The sequence below is a fragment of the Camelus dromedarius genome, chromosome Y, assembly GCF_036321535.1.
Source record: "Camelus dromedarius isolate mCamDro1 chromosome Y, mCamDro1.pat, whole genome shotgun sequence".
Taxonomy (NCBI): Eukaryota; Metazoa; Chordata; class Mammalia; order Artiodactyla; family Camelidae; genus Camelus; species Camelus dromedarius.
Genome location: NC_087473.1, coordinates 12,147,912 through 12,168,152, shown reverse-complemented (window position 1 = coordinate 12,168,152; position 20,241 = coordinate 12,147,912). Strand labels below are relative to the sequence as shown.

At 49.4% G+C, this 20,241-nt stretch overlaps 1 protein-coding gene and 1 long non-coding RNA gene across 2 annotated transcripts in view; one reads left to right on the top strand and one right to left on the bottom strand.

The window, feature by feature from the left end:
* Positions 1 to 1,781: 1,781 nt before the first annotated feature.
* LOC135320405 (uncharacterized) lies at positions 1,782 to 19,802 on the bottom strand. Its single transcript, XR_010379568.1, has 7 exons — positions 19,749 to 19,802; positions 17,734 to 19,095; positions 17,163 to 17,293; positions 11,988 to 12,400; positions 11,150 to 11,272; positions 2,589 to 2,837; positions 1,782 to 2,437 (listed from the first exon to the last, which is right to left on the bottom strand). It is a non-coding gene; the product is annotated as an uncharacterized LOC135320405 (long non-coding RNA).
* LOC135320404 (G-protein coupled receptor 143-like) overlaps positions 8,912 to 20,241 on the top strand; it is a 24,273-nt gene continuing 12,943 nt past the window's right edge. Inside the window, exons 1-5 of the mRNA XM_064483502.1 lie at positions 8,912 to 9,254; positions 12,003 to 12,109; positions 13,050 to 13,144; positions 16,195 to 16,287; positions 18,522 to 18,631. Of these exons, the coding sequence (XP_064339572.1) occupies positions 8,927 to 9,254; positions 12,003 to 12,109; positions 13,050 to 13,144; positions 16,195 to 16,287; positions 18,522 to 18,631 (733 nt within the window). The 5' untranslated portion in view covers positions 8,912 to 8,926. The remainder of the gene's footprint in view (positions 9,255 to 12,002; positions 12,110 to 13,049; positions 13,145 to 16,194; positions 16,288 to 18,521; positions 18,632 to 20,241) is intronic.

Genomic DNA, 20,241 nt, shown 5'->3' with positions numbered 1-20,241 from the left:
TGATTCGGGTGCTGGAAATGCCTTCACTGGCCGCTGGCCAAAATATTTGTTTCAATTCAATCTATTTGAACTTCAAGGAATGTAGAAGTATTTGACTAGCAGTAGAAATAACAGGAAGTAACCGAGGACGGCTGTCTGAAAGGTGGCAGAATTTTTACTACAACCGAGAGATTTCTCCCAGGCACAGACAGCAACTTTCTAAAAATTTAATTAAGTATGATACGTCTTTACTTTTGCTAATTACATTTGTAGAAGGCCTGCAGGAACTATTGTGTTACTGTATTTTAAAAGCTACATTTTATTTTATGTTGGAATAATTTTAGATTTACAAAAGATTGCAAAGATAATACAGAAAGAGCTTGCATACCCATTACCTGATTTCCCTGAACACATCTTTCATAACTATGCTTTTTTTGTCAAAACTCCGAAAGGAACATCAGTACGTTACTAGTAACTAAGCTCCCGACTTCACTGACTCTATTTGGATTTCCCGTCTGTGCACCAATGTCCCAGGACCGCTCATTGCATTTAGTTGTCACATCTCCTTAGCCTCCTCTGGTCTGTGATCTTTCTTTGTTTTTCATGGCGTGGACAGCCTTGAGGAGCACTGGTCATGTATTTCACAGAAAGCTCCCCAATGTGGGCTTGTCTGACTTTTTTCTCATGACTAGACTGGGTTATGGATTTGGGGAGGAACACGCCGAGGTGAAGTAGCCCCCTCAGCACACCACATCGGGGGTACTTGACATCCACATGGCTTGTCAGTGGCAACAGTCGCCTTGACCTCAAGGGTAAGGTAGTGGCTGCCAGGTTTCTCACCATTACCCAGAAAAATTTCCTTTTCCTGACTGACTCTGCTTTTTTTTTTTTGGAAGGAGGGGGCAGTAATTAGCTTTATTTATTTATTGTTTTATTTTTTTAATGGAGGCACTGAGGACTGAACCCAGGACATCATGCATGCTAAGCACGCGCTCTGCCACTGAGCTTTGCCCTCCCCCGACCAACTCTTCTAACATGGCCAGTTTTATGATTCAAAGGTATTCTGTGGGAAGTCACTTTGATTCAGTGGTGGCCACCAAGTTCATAACTGGCCAGGCTGTCCCTGAGACCGGATGGAGATGCTCGAGTCACGATGCTTAATGATGCTTAAATCACATTAAGTGATTTAAAGCACTAAGAGAAAGGGGGGAATGTGGGTACCTGGACGCATGCAGGGTGGGATGCAGCGGAGGGGAAGGGCCACATTACCTTAATCTTGAGTTCCCGGGTGAGCACGTGCCTCTCTCTGCCTCGGCAGCCTGCCCTGCTGCCCGTGCGGTCAGGAGCACCACAACTGCCGGTGAGCGAGGGGCTCAGCAGCAGAAGGTGCCTGCAGTCCAGGCCGCCTGACGGCTGGGCGACCTCGGGCAAGCTCGCCGGCCGCAGGTGTAGCTTGCTGGCCAACAGGCCCAGCAACGTGGGCGCTTGCTGTGTTTGTCAGGCAGAGGTGAGTGGCCAGGCTGTGTGTCCCCAGTGATGGCCAACTTACGACCTCACCAATGTTGAGGTCCTGATCCTGCAGTCCCTTTGTGTCTCTGCGCAGCGCCCATATGCTCTGCTTACTTAGACGTCTCATGTGTCTCATGAGCTGCTTGCTTCTTCAGAGCTTCTCATGTTTTCTAAAGTAGAATCAAATAATCTAGCAAATCTAGCAAATACACATGACAGAAGCCCATACATATTTCTTACTTTATTATTATTTTGGTGTGCTTAGTTTGACACAAAAGACCAATTACAGCCCAGGGGCCAGCTGTCTGGTTTTGTAAATAAAGCTTTATTGGTACAACGCCACACCCATCTGTTTACCTTCTGCCTGTGGCTGCTCTGGGACCCCCACAGCAGTGCTGGGTGATCGCAACAGACTGTGAGGCTTGCAAAGGCTAAAATATGGAGCCTCTTAATAAGTTGCCTGATCCGTGTCATAGACTAAAGAACTGTCACAGGTTTGAGAGATTGGGGCTGTGGACCGGGTTTACTCGAGACGTTCAACCATGAGCAATGCAGACTCAAAGACTTGGGGGGAAGAGCTATCATGTTTAAACCATCAGGTCCCCCCTCCCCAGGAATGAAGGACCCACACTTTCTCCGTGAGTGCCTTTCAGTCCCTCTGATACTGAGCTGTCGTCTGGTGCGTGTACCAGACAAACATTTCTGTGGTGCGCACGGCCAGCTGCACGCCAGCTTGTGTTACGCACCGCCACGTGGTAGTTCTCACCGCAAGCCAAGCCCTTGAGGTTACTGTGGATTTCCTGTTCCCTGCTCAGGGCCCCTGAAGTACCCATGAAGCAGTCACTTCAAAATCAACCGAAGTCTGTGGTTAACGAGTGGATTTAGTCCTTTTTGTGAGGTATCTGAGACTGGACAGTCTGGTATGCGTGGGGACTCCAGAGGATACAGCCTGCCCAGAAATAATCATTCCATTTCACTGTATTAGTATAGTGTGCACAAAAAGAAACATAATATGTAAACAAAGCTTGAAACACGTAACATGTATACATGCCTGTCCATCTGTTCGCCTCACCCCGCCCCCCACATACACACTCACTCACTTCCTTGAAAGAGCAAGGATGGCATCAAATTCAACTTGCTGCCTCCAGCTTCTCAAAAGTGTTGCTTCCAGGTGGTGTGTGGCGAAAGTGCTTTCCTCGGTCTGACCAGGTTGTAGACACGTTGACAGGGAAATGAGCCCCCAGTTCCCCTCCGGCGCTTACAGTGTAATCCTCCTGGGTTTGATTCTCTCTGCCACCTCCGTGACCCTGGACAAGTTTCCTCGCCTCTTCTGGTCCCTTATGCATAAACTAGAGATAAAAAGATGGGTGGATGGGAGTATTAAGCATGACTTCAAGTATCTAATGCTGCCAACGCATGGAAGGCAGTGGGGTAATAATATTCAGATTAATTTAGTTTCCTCCTTCTTCTCAGAACACAAACCCCGCCCTCTCCTTCCCTCTTCTGGTCTCACCTCTTCCCAGGCTGAGACCACATAGCTGACAGACTCACTCTCTGACCACTGCAGAGATGAAGTCGTACTTTTCCGCATTATTTTTCAACCCATCAGTTTCTGTTGCTTCTTCAGAGGAGAGGACGAGATTCCTTCAGAAGCCAAGACTCTCGTGTTTTGTTCGGGGAGGTCGATCCCCGACAAAAACCACAAATCAGACTCTCGGGGTTCTAAGCCCCGGTTCAAACCCCATTCATCATGTGAAATATTTGCAGAGCTGCTGAATTCTCCAGGGGACAGAAACGGGGCCCAATGCCAAGATACAAGCCACAGCAAAACGTTTTATCCTCTTAAAGCCCTGTAACTAACCTGGAGTAGTTCTGTCCACTCCACAGGGTAAAACCCAGCAAATTCAATTCTGAAAAGAGAGGACAGCAGATGTTTTCTGTACTCCAGCCGTGTCAGCCTTGCACCCCATTAACATACTCACTCACCCCCAACATGCAGCCTGGGACCACCTCAGGTGGCAGGAACTCACTACGCCAGTGATCTCAGGAAGCCTGGGGGGCCAGACGTGCCTGGGAGTTTAAGTGCCCACCCCAGAGGCAGCCCTTCCTGGCTGACGGACAGGGGTGGACACTGCAGCTCCCTCGCCCCAGCACACAACCTTGAGAGCAGCTGTGGTGGACAGACCCTAAGATGCGTCCTCCATGAGCCCCACCTGCTGGAGTTCTCTCTCTGTGTATCCCCTTCCACTGCTTGTGGGCAGGACCTGTGACTCGCCTCTAACCAAAAGGATGCGGCAAAGGTGATGAGTTACCAGTCCAGTGATTAGGTTACAAAGATTGGGACGTCTGTCTTTGCAGCAGAATCCTTCCTGCTGGCTTTAATGAACTGAGCCGTATGCTGTAAGCTGCCCTGTGGGGAGGACCAGGTGGCAAGGAACGCAAGGTGGCCTCTGGCCAATAGCCTGTGAAGAACGGAAACTCACCAATAAACGTCTAAGTTTAGAAGTGAATCCTTCCTCACTCACACCCTCAGATGAGACCCAGCCCTGGTCAACATCTTAACTGCAGCCATTGAGAGACCCTGCGATGGGAGACTCAGCCAAAGGGTGCCTGGACTCCCGAGCCACCGTAACTGTGAGAAAATAAAGTGTGATTTCTAGTCTGGCATGTCAGGAGTTAGCACTCACCACTTCATCCTAACAAGTAAAAAGTGGAAGAAGCTGAAAAGTCAACAATTCTTCTTAGATCCGTCAGGGAAGTGAGGTCACAGCACAAGCCATTGTCCCCCAAATTGAAGAGACAGTCAGGCAGATGCAGAGAACCACAACTTACAAAATATGTGTGTGTACACTTTTAGAGCCGCTACAAGACAGCAGATGTATGTAAAAGAGTCTGCTTTTAATTGGCTTTGAATGTTTGTCCATTGACCTCAAATACATGGCTGAGCACTGGGTTTCAAAATCACTACATTCCTTTTTTGGGTGCTGGAAATTTTCATTCAGCACAAAACCTTTTTCTCCTTTTTTGTTGCAGGGACCAAATGTCATCATACAGGATATGTCTTCTAAAACAGTGTATAATCAGGTGGGACTGTCTGCGATTCCATAGGTTAGTTGGAGGGTACCAAGATGCTCCCCAGTGCGAAAAGACATTCAGTAGGAGTTTGTCACAGCCCTTGCCTCTTCTTTTGTCTAGGCCAGGGTGAACTCTAATTTTCAACCTGAGAAGATTGCCAGAACATTCTCTCTCTCTCAACACAATGTCGCTTTTGTTGTCTCTCCCCGAGTCCTTATCTGGCCTCTTCCTCTTCCATTTGCTTCCTTTTCTTCCCAGCATCCTGACTTCTGTCCCAAGTAAGTCCCTGGTGGGGGAGGGTACAGCTCAGTAGTAGAGCTCATGCTTAGCATGCACAAGGTCCTGGTTCAATCCCCAGCACCTCCATTAAAAAAAACAAAAAACAAAACACAAAAGCAAAAAACAACCAGGTTAGTCCCTGGGGGGTGGGGCACAAAAAAACAACCAACCAAGTGAGTCCCAAACATCTGTCACTCACCAGGGCCTCCAGACCTAGAGGGAGACATTGCTCACCCCTCCTCACCCCTCCTCCAGCCCTGCGTCTCATCATTTGCTCTTAGAGTGGCTCTTGGGATGCTGATCATCTTCTCTGCATCTCTTTTGAATTAATCCCTCCCCAAGTTTCAGCATGGCCTGGATGTCCCTTTCTTTTTCAGGTTGAGATACAAGTTCTACCACCTTTGCTATTCAAAGTAGGAACAAAGCAATAGAAATAAAAGCAAAAGTATGTAAATGGGACCTAAGTAAACTCATAAGCTTTTGCACAGCAATGGAAACTATAAACAAAACAAAGAGACACCCTACGGACTGGGAGAAAATATTTGCAAATGATGCGACTGACAAGGGCTTAATTTCCAGAATATACAAACAGCTCATACAACTTAATAACAAAAAAACAAACAACTCAATCCAAATATGGGGAGAAGACCTCAACAAGTATTTCTCTAATGAAGATGTGCAAATGGACAATAGGCACATGAAAAAATGCTCATGTTAGCAGAGAAATGCAAATCATATCTACAATGAGGTATCACTTCATACCAGTCAGAATGACCATCATTCAAAAGTTCACAAAAGATAAATGCTGGAGAGGGTGTGGAGTAAAGGGAACCCTCCTGCATTGCTGGTGGGAATGTAGTTTGGTGCAGCCACTATGGAAAACAGTGTGGAGATTCCTTAAAAAACTAAAAATTGACTTACCCTATGATCTAGCAATCCCACTCCTGGGCATATATCTGGAGGAAACTCTAATTTAAAAAGATACATGTGCCCCAATGGTTATAGCAGCATTATTTACAATAGCCAAGACATGGAAGCAACCTAAATGTCCATCAACAAATGACTGGATAAAGAAGGTGTGGTGTGTATACACACACACACACACACACACACACACACACACACACACACACACACACACACACACAATGGAATACTACTCAGCCATAAAAAAGAATGAAATAATGGCATTTGCAGCAACATGGATGGACCTAGGGATTGTCATTCTAAGTGAAGTAAGCCAGACAGAGAAAGAAAAATACTATATGATATCACTCATATGTGGAATCTAAAAAACGACACTAATGAACTTATTTACAAAACAGAAACAAACTCACAGACATAGAAAACAAACTCACGGTTATGGGGGGGAAGGGGTGAGAAGGGATAAATTGGGAGCTCGAGATTTGCAGATACACACTACTGTATAAGAAATAGATAAACAGCAAGTTTCTTCTGTATAGCACAGGGAACTATATTCAGTGTCTTATAGTAACCCTATAATGAAAAGAATATGAAAAGGAATATACATATGTACATGCATGACTGAAACATTATGCTGTACACCAGAAATTGACACATTGTAAACTGACCAAACTGCAATTTTTTTAATTGAAAAAAAAAAAAAAAAGCATTGACCAGCATAATCTGCATCTCCTGGGAGCTTGCTAGAAATGCAGTCTCAGGCCCCACCCCAAACTTCCTGAATCTGAATCTGAATCTGAATCTTCTCAGGGAGAGCTGCTCAGGTGGGACTGGCAGGCTAATTGTGATTTGTGGGCGATGGGGCATTTCCAGGGCACTAAAGTCCTGGTGGCCCAGACTGCGAAAACACAACATGGAATCTAGGTGCTAGACTGGGAGCAAGGAGGGCCGAGGGTGGATGCAAAACTGAACTTCATAGACTTAAAGGCCCCGAGCGTTACTGCACACATACCTCAATGCCCGTGCTCCCCTGACCCTGGCTCGGCAGTCACTGTGTATTTTTCTCATCCGCAGTCCTTCCAAATGTTCCCACCTCCAAGTGTGCATGTGAGTGTGTGTGTGTGTGCACTTTACCTGTTTACTTTTTTGCATACTGTAACTGCACTGTCACAAAAAATTCTGTCATCTCAGTGTTATTTCTCATACTGGTTTCAAGCTGTTTTACTTTAATGACAGTTAATAAATGCAATCTTTTCTGTCCTTCTGCAAGTTTGCTCTGAGACCCATCTGTAGCATAACATCTGAACTGATGGCCCAGGAATCGTCATTTGTAACAATTTCCTCCCCAAGCTAATGCTGACCGCTGATCCCCCTGGAGCCTGTCTCTTGAACACTGGCACCTGAGTCCTTCAGAGCCTGCAGGCTGGCCCGTGGAAAAGCAGAGAGCTGGGGTATGTGTAGCTTGGGCATGAAACAGAGATTGAAATGCAGTGACATTCCTACGCAGACTGGCCACCCGAACCCTTGGCATTACAGTAAACGAACAGATGCTCCTTTTCATTTTTATCTTTTAAAGCACATCCCACCCACTGACCTCCAGAAGACACTTCTGCTTTCCAAGAGCCAATGAAGGAGAAGATGAACTATTTCAAAGCAGATTGCAAGATATATGCTTTCGAAAGGACGGACAAATTAGCATTTGGGGAGCAGTTCATCGATGTTTTCTACTGTCTTTACAAGCAAGTGTGTAACACCGAGGGCGGTTAAGGTTTTGACAATGCCGGTGTGACGTCTATCCAAGCAGCTGCCCCTGCTTACAGGCATGCCTGCCGGATCTTTTTGCAGCGGCGGCGTCTGCAGCTCTTTGTTCAAGGCGCTGCTTCCATCTGGCTGCCTTCCGTGTATGGGTCCCAACAGGAAGCCCAGTCCTGTGATTTTCGAGGAAGAAGGCTTAGGAGCTGAGCCCAAACTCTGCCTTACTTAAAATTGCAAAGCTGGAGGGATGGTGTATATATAGCTCATGAGGTCCTGGGTTCAATCCCCAGTACCTCCATTAAAAAAATAAAAAATTTTAAAAATTGCAAAGCTGGTGGTGGAAATGCAGATGAGCTAGAAGTGTCTGCATGCTTACTATGAGAAGGGGAGGGAAACAGTAGGGATGCCTTACCTTTGGTTGGTTGGGAAAAACCTAGAGAGGGGCGCATTTACTGAGGGGAGAGGCCAAAGGGTGGGCTGCAAATGCGCCTCTTTGGTTTATTGATGATAAATATGATGGAGCCGGGATTTTTCTTTTTTAAAAATAAAGCTTTGGTTAGTAAAGCCATAACCTAGAGGGGGCTCTTTGATTTTCAACCTTGAAGAGCTTTTTTCAGAAAAACTTTACTCAGTATATTATCTTTAGTACTGATACCATTTTGAAATTTGCATGCATATAGAATAAAGTGTGGTTTTCAACGTATAATGAAATTCATAGAAAAACTGAAGCAGTTAAAAAAATCTGAATAAACTTGAACTTTTTTTCTAAACAGAATTACTCTTGAAAGCTAATTTACAACGCCCAAAACAACCCTACACCTGAAAGGTATAAAATGTGTGTGCGCGTGCGCGCGCGCGCGCGCCGGGTTAGGCAAAGCAGTTCCTCTTTTCTTTAAGATTTACGTGTTGGTTTTAAAAGGAAAATCCTAGCGCTGTGGGATTGTTTCCGTGGGGAAGAGGGACCGTAAAGAAAAGCACTGCCTTAATGCCAGTCACAGCAGCCACTGTTTATGAGTCTGTAACGAATCAAAATTAGGCATGTAGGAATCCCAAACGGGGAAGATCTGGCCCGAGGCGCGCTGCCTGGTAAAATCCGTTAAGACGAGGTGGTAGGACTGGGCGCTCTGGATTCCGGAGACTTAAGCCCCGGTTAGGCTGCGTGCAAGGGCAGAGAGCGAGCGGACTTCTCCCACCTGGCGCCCTCCTCCCCCTCGGCCCTCCGCCTCCTCTCGCCACGTCCCCCCCTCCTGACCAAGCATCACCCTCGTGAGGCCTCGCGGCGTTCGCGGAGGCGCACAGCCCCCACCCCGCCCGGCGCCTTTTCTGCCAGCGCGGGGGGCTGGGGCGGGGATGGGGAGGCCCAGGGCACATGACGCCCCCATCCCCCGGCGCGCCCAGCAAGCACATGACCCAGGCGGGCCGGCGGGGTCCCGGCAGACCCGAGCCGCGTCCCCGAGCCCGGGCCATGGCCTCCCCGCGCCTGGGGACCTTCTGCTGCCCAACGCGGGACGCCGCCACGCAGCTCGTGCTGAGCTTCCAGCCGCGGGCCTTCCACGCGCTGTGCCTGGGCAGCGGCGCGCTCCGCCTGGCGCTCGGCCTCCTGCAGCTGCTGCCCGGGCGCCGGCCCGCGGGCCCCGGGGTCCTCTCGGCCTCCCCGCCGGCCGCGGCCCGCGCCCCCGCCTCCGTCCGCATCCTGCGCGCGGCCATCGCCTGCGACGTGCTCGGCTGCCTGGGTAAGGGCGCGCGGCCGGCGGGTGGGCACCCGCCCCGAGCCCGGGCGAGGGCGCGCGGCCCGGGGCTGCTACCTGCCGGGGGCGCGGAGGAGTGCGCGGCTGGGACCCGGCCCCGGCGCGGGGGGACGCGCGGCCCGCGAGGCGGGACGACTGAGCCGGAGGCGGCTCCCCAGGGACCGGACGGGGCGGCCAGGGGACTCAGGGGACTCTGCAAGCTGGATGGTCGGTAAAAGGTGGCTCAGGGGACCCCCTTTTTTTTTTCTTCCTTTTCTAAACCAACTTAATGTGTTACTGCAAGCTTACCAGGGAAACTAGACAGCGCTGTTAAGGAAAACCCAGAAAACAGAATGCATCCTTAATTGTTACACCAGTGAGAGACTAGCAGTTCTTATTCTGTGTACACACACACACACACACACACACACACACACACACACACACACATCATTTCCAATGTGATTTAGCAGAATCAGGAAGAAAACTTTATATACGTCTATATCTGTATCTCCTTTATATATATATAATAAATCTATATTATATATATAAATAAATATATAAGTATATATAATATATAAAAATATATTTAATAAAATTTTATCTATCCATCATCTACCATCTGTGTATCCATCCATCCATCCATCCATGCAAGTTTGAGTTTTATTCCACAGGCAGGCAAACTGCAGTTTAGGCCAAATACTGCCTGCTGCCTCTTTTCTATGGCGCATGAACTAAGACTGTTTTTAAGTTTTAAAGTGTTTCTTAAAAATCTAAAGAAAAAGACTGTTTCCTGACATGGAGATATTCCATGACATTTAAATGCCAGCGTCCGTAAGTGCAGTTTCATGGGAACACAGCCAGGCCCTGCGCTTGTGTGTTGTCTCGGCCAACTCTGCCCTACGAGGGCAGGGGGGTGTGTTGAACAGGGAAAGTATGGCTCATAAAGCCTGAAATATTTTCTCTCTGGCCCTTGACAGAAGCTTGGCTGACCCCTGCTTTCACCTCTAGCGTGGCATGTTTTTATAGGCCTCTAAGCTCCATATTGCTGAGCATTATAACTTTTTATTTTGGAAAATTTCCAACATCTACAAATGTAGAGACCATATGATGTGTCCCTTGTACCCAGTTTCATCTACATCCCATCCCCTCATCCCAGTCTCCACTGGATTAATTTGAAGCAAATCCCAGAGTTTATATCCTTTCATCCATACAGATACATATGAGTGAAGAAGATAAGAATTTTAAAAATATATATATCACGGCAGTGTCATTAGCATCTTAAAATAATGAAAACCAACTCCTTAATATCATTGGCATATGTTCAGTTGTCTCACAAATGCTAATTTACAGTTGGTTTGTTCCACTGCTGGTGGCATTTGCAGTGCCCTCCACCTCCACGCCCTGAGGGGTGGCGGCAGCTTTTACCTCCCCCCCCCGGGGGGGCAGATGTCTGGGCACTGGTGGCTGTGTGTCCCAGGGCCTGGTTCTCCCGCTCCAGCTCGTGCGATTGGAGGCACTGAGGACTCATGACTTCAGGTAAATGCTGTGGAACCTCTGCTCACTGTCTCAGACTTGAGTGAGACAGGACACAATAGTGCCTTCCTATTAGGGCTAAAATCAATTTGGGGCATGACAATTCCATAGAAAACTGGTTTCTTCCTGATTCTGCTAAAAAGCAGTTTGGAAACGCACCTTCACAGTAATTTAATTTCTGTCACTTGAATATCTGGAAGTAGAGATGTACCCAAAGATCTTTTGAGGGCCAGTGAAATAATACCTGGATGTCCTCCGGCCTTTAGAAGGGAGGACGGCATTGTGGGCAAAGGAGCAGAAGCCGGAGTCAGGGGAGGCCTGGTGACCAGACTCCTCACTGGAAAATAAGAAATACGGATGCCTACCTCTTAGGGCGTGGGTCTTGTTGTTTTTTGTTTTGTTTTTTTTCGGTTTCACTGGGCTGTAACTGACTCACAGCACTGTGTAAGTTGAAGACAGACAGCATCATGACTTGTTTTACGTTTATCCTGAAATGATGACCACAATAAATTTAGTTAACATCCATCACCTCACTTAGAAATAAAAAAAAAAAAATTCGGTATTTCTTGAGCTCACATCAGTGCTGTATCCTGAAAACGACCAATCACTCACTGTGCCGAAGAAAAGCAGCACGCCACGCAGTGTGCGCTTAAACAGCGGGTATCACCTTACCCAGCAGAGACCCCTCATATGGACCGAAAGTGTGTGTACTGTTTAGAGGAGAATTCGATATTTGGGTCAAATAGCCAGGAGAACTCACAATTCATAAAGGTCAAAATCAAATTATCCAGAGCTAATTTGTGAAAATCTTAAATGTGTTTTTTTAAAGAATGAAAGAACTGTTTAAACTTCAGAATTGTGCTTTTTCAGTTCTTTTTTATGTGAGGAATATTTCACTTGGACGAGAAATACAGATTGTTATTGACATAATCATTTCTTAGTGCCAAGTAAACGAACAAAAAAAGTTAGGGCTAATGCTGGTTTCAGTTGAAATCAGAGTGCCTGGGATTGCTCCATTACCATAATAGTTATTTTCTGAGTCTTGTTTTTTCTGTCTGTCTGCACACACCAATGTGTGTGTTTATTTCCTTGCTCCCTATCTCACTTCTTTCTCTCTCCTTCCTATCCACCCATCCATCCATCCTTTTTACAGAGCAGCAAGTCAGCTTTAGATTTGAAATGGAACCACATTCAAAGAATTACCTGATTCTCCCTTAGGTATCATAGTCCGGTCCACGGTGTGGTTAGGATTCCCGAGCTTCGTGGACATCTCAGCTGTGAATGGGACTGACATGTGGCCCACCGCCTTCTGTGTGGGGAGTGCAGTAAGTGTGCCTCCCCTCATCTCTCCACTGCCCTTTGCTCCTGCCAGGCTGTGTCCTCAAAGTGTGGTCCCCACCCTGCCACCAACCCACTGCAGTTTAGAAACACAGATGCTCCGAGCTCCCCATCCCCACCCCCTGACCAGGAATCGGAGGGGGGTGGGCACCTGTGATTTAACAAACCCTCCAGGGGCTCTGACGCACACTCAGGTATGAGAACTGCTGTGTTAGTGTGCCCCCGTCCTTAAACACACATGCAATCCTTACCTTAGATCCAGCCACAATCAAAACCAGCTGGCCAAGAAAGAAAAAGAAAAAAGAATGTTATTGATTTATTGGATGTATTTTACTTTAACAAAGGATATATTTAAATACATCTGTTTGATGGACATATTGCTCTGTCTGCAAAGTCAGTGCTTCAGTGAGTGACCTCAGAGGGCACTGAATGCTGCACTGACCCCACCGTCTGTGGCAGCATTGTCAGCGTCTCTCCCTCTCGTTGCTTCCCAGCTGCATCCCAGTGGAATATCCGTCCCAGTATAAGTCTTGTTCCGTCTCTAACATCCGGAGCCCCTGCCTTCCCCTTCTGGGAAGGTCCTTCCTGCCCATCCTCCTTTGTTCTCGGCAAAAGAGCTTCTCATTCAAAGACCCCGTGAGCCTTGAGGTCATGCCACACATCTGAGTCCTTACCTTCCTGCCTACAAGGGTACCACAGGGAGAGTGCGCTGGACCAGTCCAGCTGAGCAGGCCGGGGACAAACGCACACGCCCGTCCCTGGCGACACCCCACCCTGGTTTCCAAGACGGTCCACGTGTCTCCGGAGGGCTATCATGTGCTGCCTCTTGACGTCAGAGGAAGTGGGCGTCTGCCAGCTCATTTCATGGTGGGGGTAGTCGGGAGCCTGACTCCAGGAGCTTTGATGCCCCCTCCCCCCCGGTTACAGATGTGGATCCAGCTGCTGTACAGTGCTTGCTTCTGGTGGCTGTTTTGCTATGCGGTTGACGCCTATCTGGTGATCCGGAGATCCGCTGGACTGAGGTATTCAGAGGAAGCAAGCCTGGCTTCTGACCCGGTTTGTTGCCTGAGGGAAGGTTGGAGAGACCTCTGAGTGCTCCAGAATGTCTTAGTTTCTGTATGACAGGCATAGCCCGTCAGAACCTTTCAGCCAGCCCCTCTGCTGAGGAACATCTGTCGCAGCTCATTTTTATAAAAGGCAGGAGGCAGAACTGAAATATCAAGGATGTTAAAACCCTGAAAACAAGTAACTCAATAGATTAAATATTTAGAACTGGACAAATCTTGAAAAAGAATTGACATGAATGTAAACATTTGTGACGGCATCTAAAGATTTGGGGATAAAAATTCTTGGAAATATGTATTGATACTTTATGCCCAAGAATGCAGGAGGTGCGGTGGCTGCCAGGGAGGAACTCCACAGCGGTTGGTGCCTTGGCCTTGGTGGGTTCGAATCCCTGCCCTGTCACTCACCTGGTTGTGAAAATTTTCTAGGGAAGATAGTCAGGGTCAAAGGCAGCCAAACAGGTGTACCAGTGAGAATTAGTTTCGCCTATGTAAAACACATAAAATAATAGTGACTTAAGATAGGAGTTTCTCTTTCATGCTAAAGGAGGCCAGAGGTAGGCAACCTAGGGCTCTTCTGATGGACATCAGGGACCCAAGCTCCATCTCTCTTTCTGCTGCACCATCCTATTATGTGTCTTCCATCCTCAAGGTGTCATGAACCATTATAGCTGCTGGAGCTCCAGTCATCAAATCTGCATTCCAGACAGCAGGAAGGAGGAATGGGGCAATACAAAAGGGGCCTGTTTTCCCTTGAGCCAGCTCTCTTTTAAGCAGCCTTCCTGGGAGTTTCACACAGCAATTACATTTTTGTATTATTGGCCAGAACTTAGTTTCATGGCCACACTTCGCTGTAGGGGGAGGCAGGAAGTAGAGTTGATTCGCCAAGCATGCTGCTGTTGTGCATGGCATCCAGGTTATGTCACTTAGGAAAAAAGGGAGAATGACTTTGGGTAGGCAGCGAGCAGCATGAGAAGACCTTGTCCCTGAAGCCGAGTGCAAGTATGATGGTTCCCTTACTCAGTTTGGGGGGATCGGAGCTATGGCACAGAGGTGTCATGGACCACCATTTAGTTGCAAAGATGAGGAACCCTGCAGCACTGAAAGGAAGCAGAAGAGTATGCTTCCTGCTGTCATAGGAGGATGTATGATTTACTTCCATCCAGGGGACACTGGGGTTGGACAGGACAGTCTGACAGCTGTCTGGACCCAGAGGACAGACAGAGCTCTGAGAAGCCAGGACAGGCAATCAGGAAGCCCTGCTCACACCCAGGGGAGTGTCTGGATTCATCTTGGAGCTCAGTGTTAGGGTAGGCAGATGTTGGGGATGTGCCAACACTACAGGATGCCAGGCTTCCAAGGACCCACCCATCAAACAGGACGCAAATGTCCAAGGATGCAAAACATCCAGGCGCCTCCCAAGGACAAGCGCCACGGCAAGTTTCCAGCGCTGGGAAGACTGAGGCCCAGGCTTTGTGGAGCCGGACGCTGGGCTGGCCTGGCCATGACCTTGGCCGTGCTCTCCCACCTCAGGAGACGAGGCCACGGGCTCTATCCAGCCCAGGCTTGCAGTCTGGAATGCAGGGATTCCGCACCCTTCCACACCCTCCCACACCCTTTCAGCCTCTGCAGGAAGCTGCTCCTGGGTTTTCTGAGTGTCCTGCAAAGCCTCTGCCTTCTGGGCAAGACAGCCCTGTGTGCTCTCATACCTGGAGGGGCAGGGAGGGCTGCTCGGACCCAGAGATGATGGGGGGGGCAGAACACAGAGCTGCTCCTTGGGGCCGCCCACAGAGCCGGCTGTAAAGCTTTCTCCTCCCTGGAGCTCCCTCCTCATGAGCTGCCTCTCTTTACTCTCTTGTCTCCTTGGAGAGGGGTCCTTCGCCCAGAGCTCTGACTAATCCCTCGGTCCATGCAGCTGATCTTCAGGGGTAAAATCCTGCTGAGTTGGGGTTGCACCCAGGTGTCCGGCAGAGCTTTGAGTGACCGCAGGCACCTCTGAAGGAGCCTGATCCCCGTCTTGTTGTACAGAAGAGGCAGACTGACCGCTGTGTCTGAAGGGCCAGAGCCCTGCACGTGGTCCCAGCATCTGTCTTCCTGGCCCCACCTGCCAGGCTGACTGCTCCTAATCCTTGCGGGGTGGGGCGTGTCGGAGTGCAGACATCCATGATGGAGATGTTAACTCTGCAGGGAGTAGAGGGGTAGGTGGGGAGAGGGGAGGCCCCATAGGAAACCCCCCTGCTCTCCTGGAACATGGAGTAACCACCCAGTTCTTAGAGACCTTCTTCCTGGTTTGGACTGAGCACTGAGACACTTGCATACTGGGTACAGAGGTGACTTCGGGAAGGATTGGAGCCAGGAGCTCCTTGCTTACCAGGGGAGCTGGGCACTGAGGAGGAATCATGAGGTACCTGTGCCTCGCTCCTCCCCATCGGGAAAGCCTTAGGTTCAGTGAAAGAAGCCAGATGCAAAAGGCCACCAAGAGCAGGACTCCATTCGGAGGAAATGTGCAGAATAGGCGAAGCCATAGAGACGGACTGCAGATTAGTGGTTCCCAGAGGCTGAGAGAGGAGTAACGGGAAAGACTGCTTGATGGGTGCCCAGTCTCCTTTTGGGGGTGATGACAATGTTCTGGAACTGGACAGAGGTGCTGGATGCCTAACACTGTGGATGTCCTAAATGCCACTGAGCGGTTCACTTTAAAATGCCTAGTTTTATTGTTTATATGTAGAATCTTAAAAAAGAGAAAAGGGGACACAAATGAACTACTTTTTATAACAGATGATTGATTTCTTGAACACGTGTGAGCACATTTGACTGTCCTTTATGATTGGGGGAAAAATGGCTAGTTTTATGATCCACGAATTTCACCTCGATTAAAAGCAAACAAACTCAAGAGGCAAAACAAGGCAGCGGTTTGCCGAGGGTTTGCAGTGTGCGGTTCCCGGCTCCCGCGCGGCGCGGGGTGGGCCCGCACTTCGGCGGCTGGAGCTGCGGCCCTCTCCCGACAGCACCGTCCTGCTGTACCACCTGATGGCCTGGGGCCTGGCCGCGCTGCTGTGCGTGGAGGGGGCGCTGATGCTCTACCACCCTTCCGTCGCCAGGTAAGCCGCCCCCGCGAGCCCGCCCACCCGACTCCCGCCCGCGCGTCCTCCCGCAGGAAAGGCCCGGGCGCCGACCCCGAGCGGGCGCCTTGTGGCCGTTGTGCGGGGCCGCGCGAGGCTGTGCGCAGGGATCCGCGCAGGCGAGACCCGCGCTGACTGCGCTGCTGCGCGTGTCCCGTGCGTGCGGGTCGGTGCCGGTGCCGGTGCCACAGGGCGCCCGCAGCGCCCGGGGCGCGGGGCCTCTTCTCTGCGCGCGCGCGCGCGCCAGGCTCCAGGCGAGACCCCCTCCGGAGTGACGCCGCTTCCTGGCGCCCACTCGTAATCTTTCATTCTTCCAGCCAGCTTCCTCTGCAGCAGCAGGTGACTCGAACAGCCTAAGGACGAGTTCGAGATGCTGGAAGAATCCAAGGGTGGCTCTGAGAGAGCTCATCTTAAGCGTCTGCTGGCTGTGCGTTCTCACTTCTCCATCCTGTGCTCTTCTGAACACGGTTGCTGGGAGACGTGGCCTTTGAAATTGTCTCAGGCATTTCTTCAGGTTGAAAATCCCATCCATGAACTTATTGGTAAAGCCTCTGGGCCCCTCCAAGGTTATATGCTCCAGTTTTCACTGGAAAACTGAAAAACAGGTTGCACACTGTCTCTAGTCTGTGATTTTAGGGCACTGCAGACCAAGGATCAGCATAGCACGGCCCTCAGGCAGATCCGGCCCCCTGCCTGCTTTTGTAAATAAAGTTTTATTGGCACACAGCCGTGCCCATTTGTGTGTGTGCTGGGTACGGCTGCCCTCACACATTGAGTCGTTCTGACAGAGGCAATGAGGACTCTAAAGCCTAAACTATCTACCATCTGTTCCTTTACAGAAAAAGTTTGCTGACCTGTGGTGTAGACCGTGTCTCTCCCTTATGTTTTGATTTCTTGTAGCTGCTCCCTGGGACGTCTCCACACTGGTGTTGCCTTGTCAACAGTGACTCCTCACAGGTCCAAACAGCCTGCTCTCTCCAGGAACCTTAAAAGGACAGGTGTAGAGTTAGCAGATGTAACAGAGGAATGCACTTAATCGGAAAGGGGATTGTTACCACTCACCCCCCCGCCATGGGACGCTGCACCTGGGCACAAGGGAGCCATGGTTGCAGGCTCCCAGGAGCGCCAGGGCCCCCCACGGCCTTGGTGATGCTGCCCCCGGGAAGCACCTTAATCCTCATCCTCTTAGCCCACCACCCGGAGCCCTCGCTTGCCCTAGGCTCCCGCCCTCACTGACGTGTCCTTTGCTTCCCTGCCTCTGAATGTCATCTTTTCTTCCTTTGTTCCCCTGTCTCCCCTTGAGTCCTTCCAGACCACGTTGCACTTCCACAGCTGCAGATGAGAACGCCTGGTGGAAAGCCCGCTGCATCACAGGTGGTAGTGTAACCCTCAGGCCATAAGAGATGGGCACTGCGTTTTCCTTACCCTCTCTTCTGCATTCTCCGCCAGGTTTCCCCTACTGGTTTGAGCAGTCCAGGTGTATTCAAACAGGAGTGCTTGAATTTTTATCACCTTCCGTGGCCACGGGGGCTGTTCCCGCCTCTGCTTTTCCCCCTCAGTCTTGGTTTGGGCCCGAGCATCCTCTTTCCCCTTTGCTTTGGATTCTCTCTTCATTTTCCTGTAGATGATGCGTTTGTGCGCTGACAGTTAACACCCCTGGGTGTGGCTCTCTACCACGTCCTACAGTGACAAAGTCCCATGGCCCATCCACAGAAATCTCTCTGAACAGAACCACCCAAGTGATTACCCATCACCATGAGCACAATGTCCTTTGAAATAGGAAGCATGCGTATTTTCCGTAGGTCAAGGACAGACGTTGGGTCTTCTCCATGACATCGGCCAGGCTTAGCCCATCATAAGTGCTCCAAACCTAACTAGTTCACTGAGTGCCTTCGTCTTCCTTGAATTGTGTTTTTTCTTTGAAGAGACCCAGTATGCGGAAGCCACCCTCTCAGAGTCTTTTCCTCTCTCTAGCTTTTCCCAGCAGGGACCTTTAAAATCTCCCCTGTTTACGAGACAGACAGAACTGTGATTGATTCCCTCTATTCTTCTCCAATTTATTGCTGGTCCACAGACGTGAGAGATGAGTCAGATTTCCGCTGGGCAGAGTCAGTGTCCATCTGAGCATCTCCCTCTTCTCTCCGCTTCCCGGTAAGTCGGAGTAGTTCAGGCTGAGCTTTGTTTTTGAGAATGACTTGGCTTCCCTTGCTCAGGTGTGAGAGGGGCCTGGAGCATGCCATCCCCCACTACGTCACCATGTACCTGCCGCTGCTGCTCGTCCTCGTGGCCAACCCCATCCTGTTCCGGAAGACAGTGACTGCAGGTAAATGACAGGCCAGCCCCATCCTGTTCCAGGAGACAGTGACTGCAGGGCAATAACGGGAAAGCCCTCGGGTCGCGATGCCACGGGAAAGGCCCCAGCCCTTGGGCTCAGACAGTTATCTGGGACCGTTGACCTCATTCGTCATCCTCCAGAGACATCCGCAGTGTACAGCTGGGGCAAGTGAGTAGGTTCAGTAAGTGAAAGCGAGCAACGCTACTGAGTCGTGGGCGGTACAGATTCTTTGTCAGCATCTGATAGTGCGAAGCCAGGACCACCGTACTTTCCACTTCCACCTGGGCTCATCCTGGCTGTGCCGTGGCCTGCCCGGAGGCCCCAGAGGTGCCTTGGGAAACTGCAGAGGTGAGGGGAGCAGAAGAAAGGGCAGCCCAGGGGGAGGTCTGGCTGTGGGCCAAGGCGTCGTGGGAGCCTGGTTTCTCCTGTGACGTGTGGGCCAGTGTCTTTCCCTGGTGGGGCAGTGAACAGGAAGGAGCACACAGGAAGTGAGTCAGACGAAGCTGTAAGAACTACAGAAGAGGGAGGCTGTGAGTCTGCGAAGGCCCCTGACAGACCTGGCTGAGGCAGGGGGCTGCACTGCACCCCCCACCCCATCCTCAGGGAAGTGTGGCCTGGAGCAGGTCTCCACCCCCCTCAAGCTGTGTGGCTCCCCCACGTGCAGAAGGATGGAGGGAAACATACCCTAACAGAACGGTCGCTTGAGGGTCAGCTGTTGACTGTAGGACTTTAGAACATGTCAAGTACTGGACCACAGCGTCAAGGGGTGGGAGATCCCTGTGGGTCTCTGGGTCACTCTTTTCATATCACATTAAACACTAGTGTATTGAAGGTAGCTTTTTTTAGAATGAAATCATACAATTTGCAGCAACATGGATGGACCTTGAGATTATCATACTATGTGAAGTCAGAGAAAGACAAATATCATATGATATCATGCACATGTGGAATCTAAATTATTGGCACAAACTTACTTACAAAACAGAAAGAGTCACAGACATAGACAACAAATTTAGCTTACCAAAGGGGAAACCTATAAACTAGAAGTTTGGGATTAGCAGACACACACCACTATATATAAAATGGATAAACAATAAGAACTTACCATATAGCACAGGAAACTAACTTCAGTATCTTGTAATAACCTATAATGAAAAAGAATATGAAAAAGAATAAACGTATGTATAAGTGAATCACTATTCTGTATGCCAGAAACGAACACAACATTGTAAATAATCTATACTTCAATTAAAAAACATAGCTTTTTTAAAAAAACAAAGTTGCTGATTCGATTGCATCAAACAAATAAAAACGACTTACAGAAAAAAGACTGGAAAGAAATACACTAAGATGCTGACGCTGGTTGTCTCTGGGTAGACCATAGACCATTCATTCTTTTCTAAACTGTTTTATATTTTCCAACTTCTTTACAAGGAGAAATGTTAAATCTTTTCAACATTTAGAAAAAGCAAGCTTGCGTTATTTTTATAAGGAAAAATCTAAAGCATTAAAAATATGATTCCCAGAGGGAGGGTATATCTCAGTGGGAGAGTGTGTGCTTAGCATGCATGAGGCCCTGGTTCAATCCCTAGTACCTC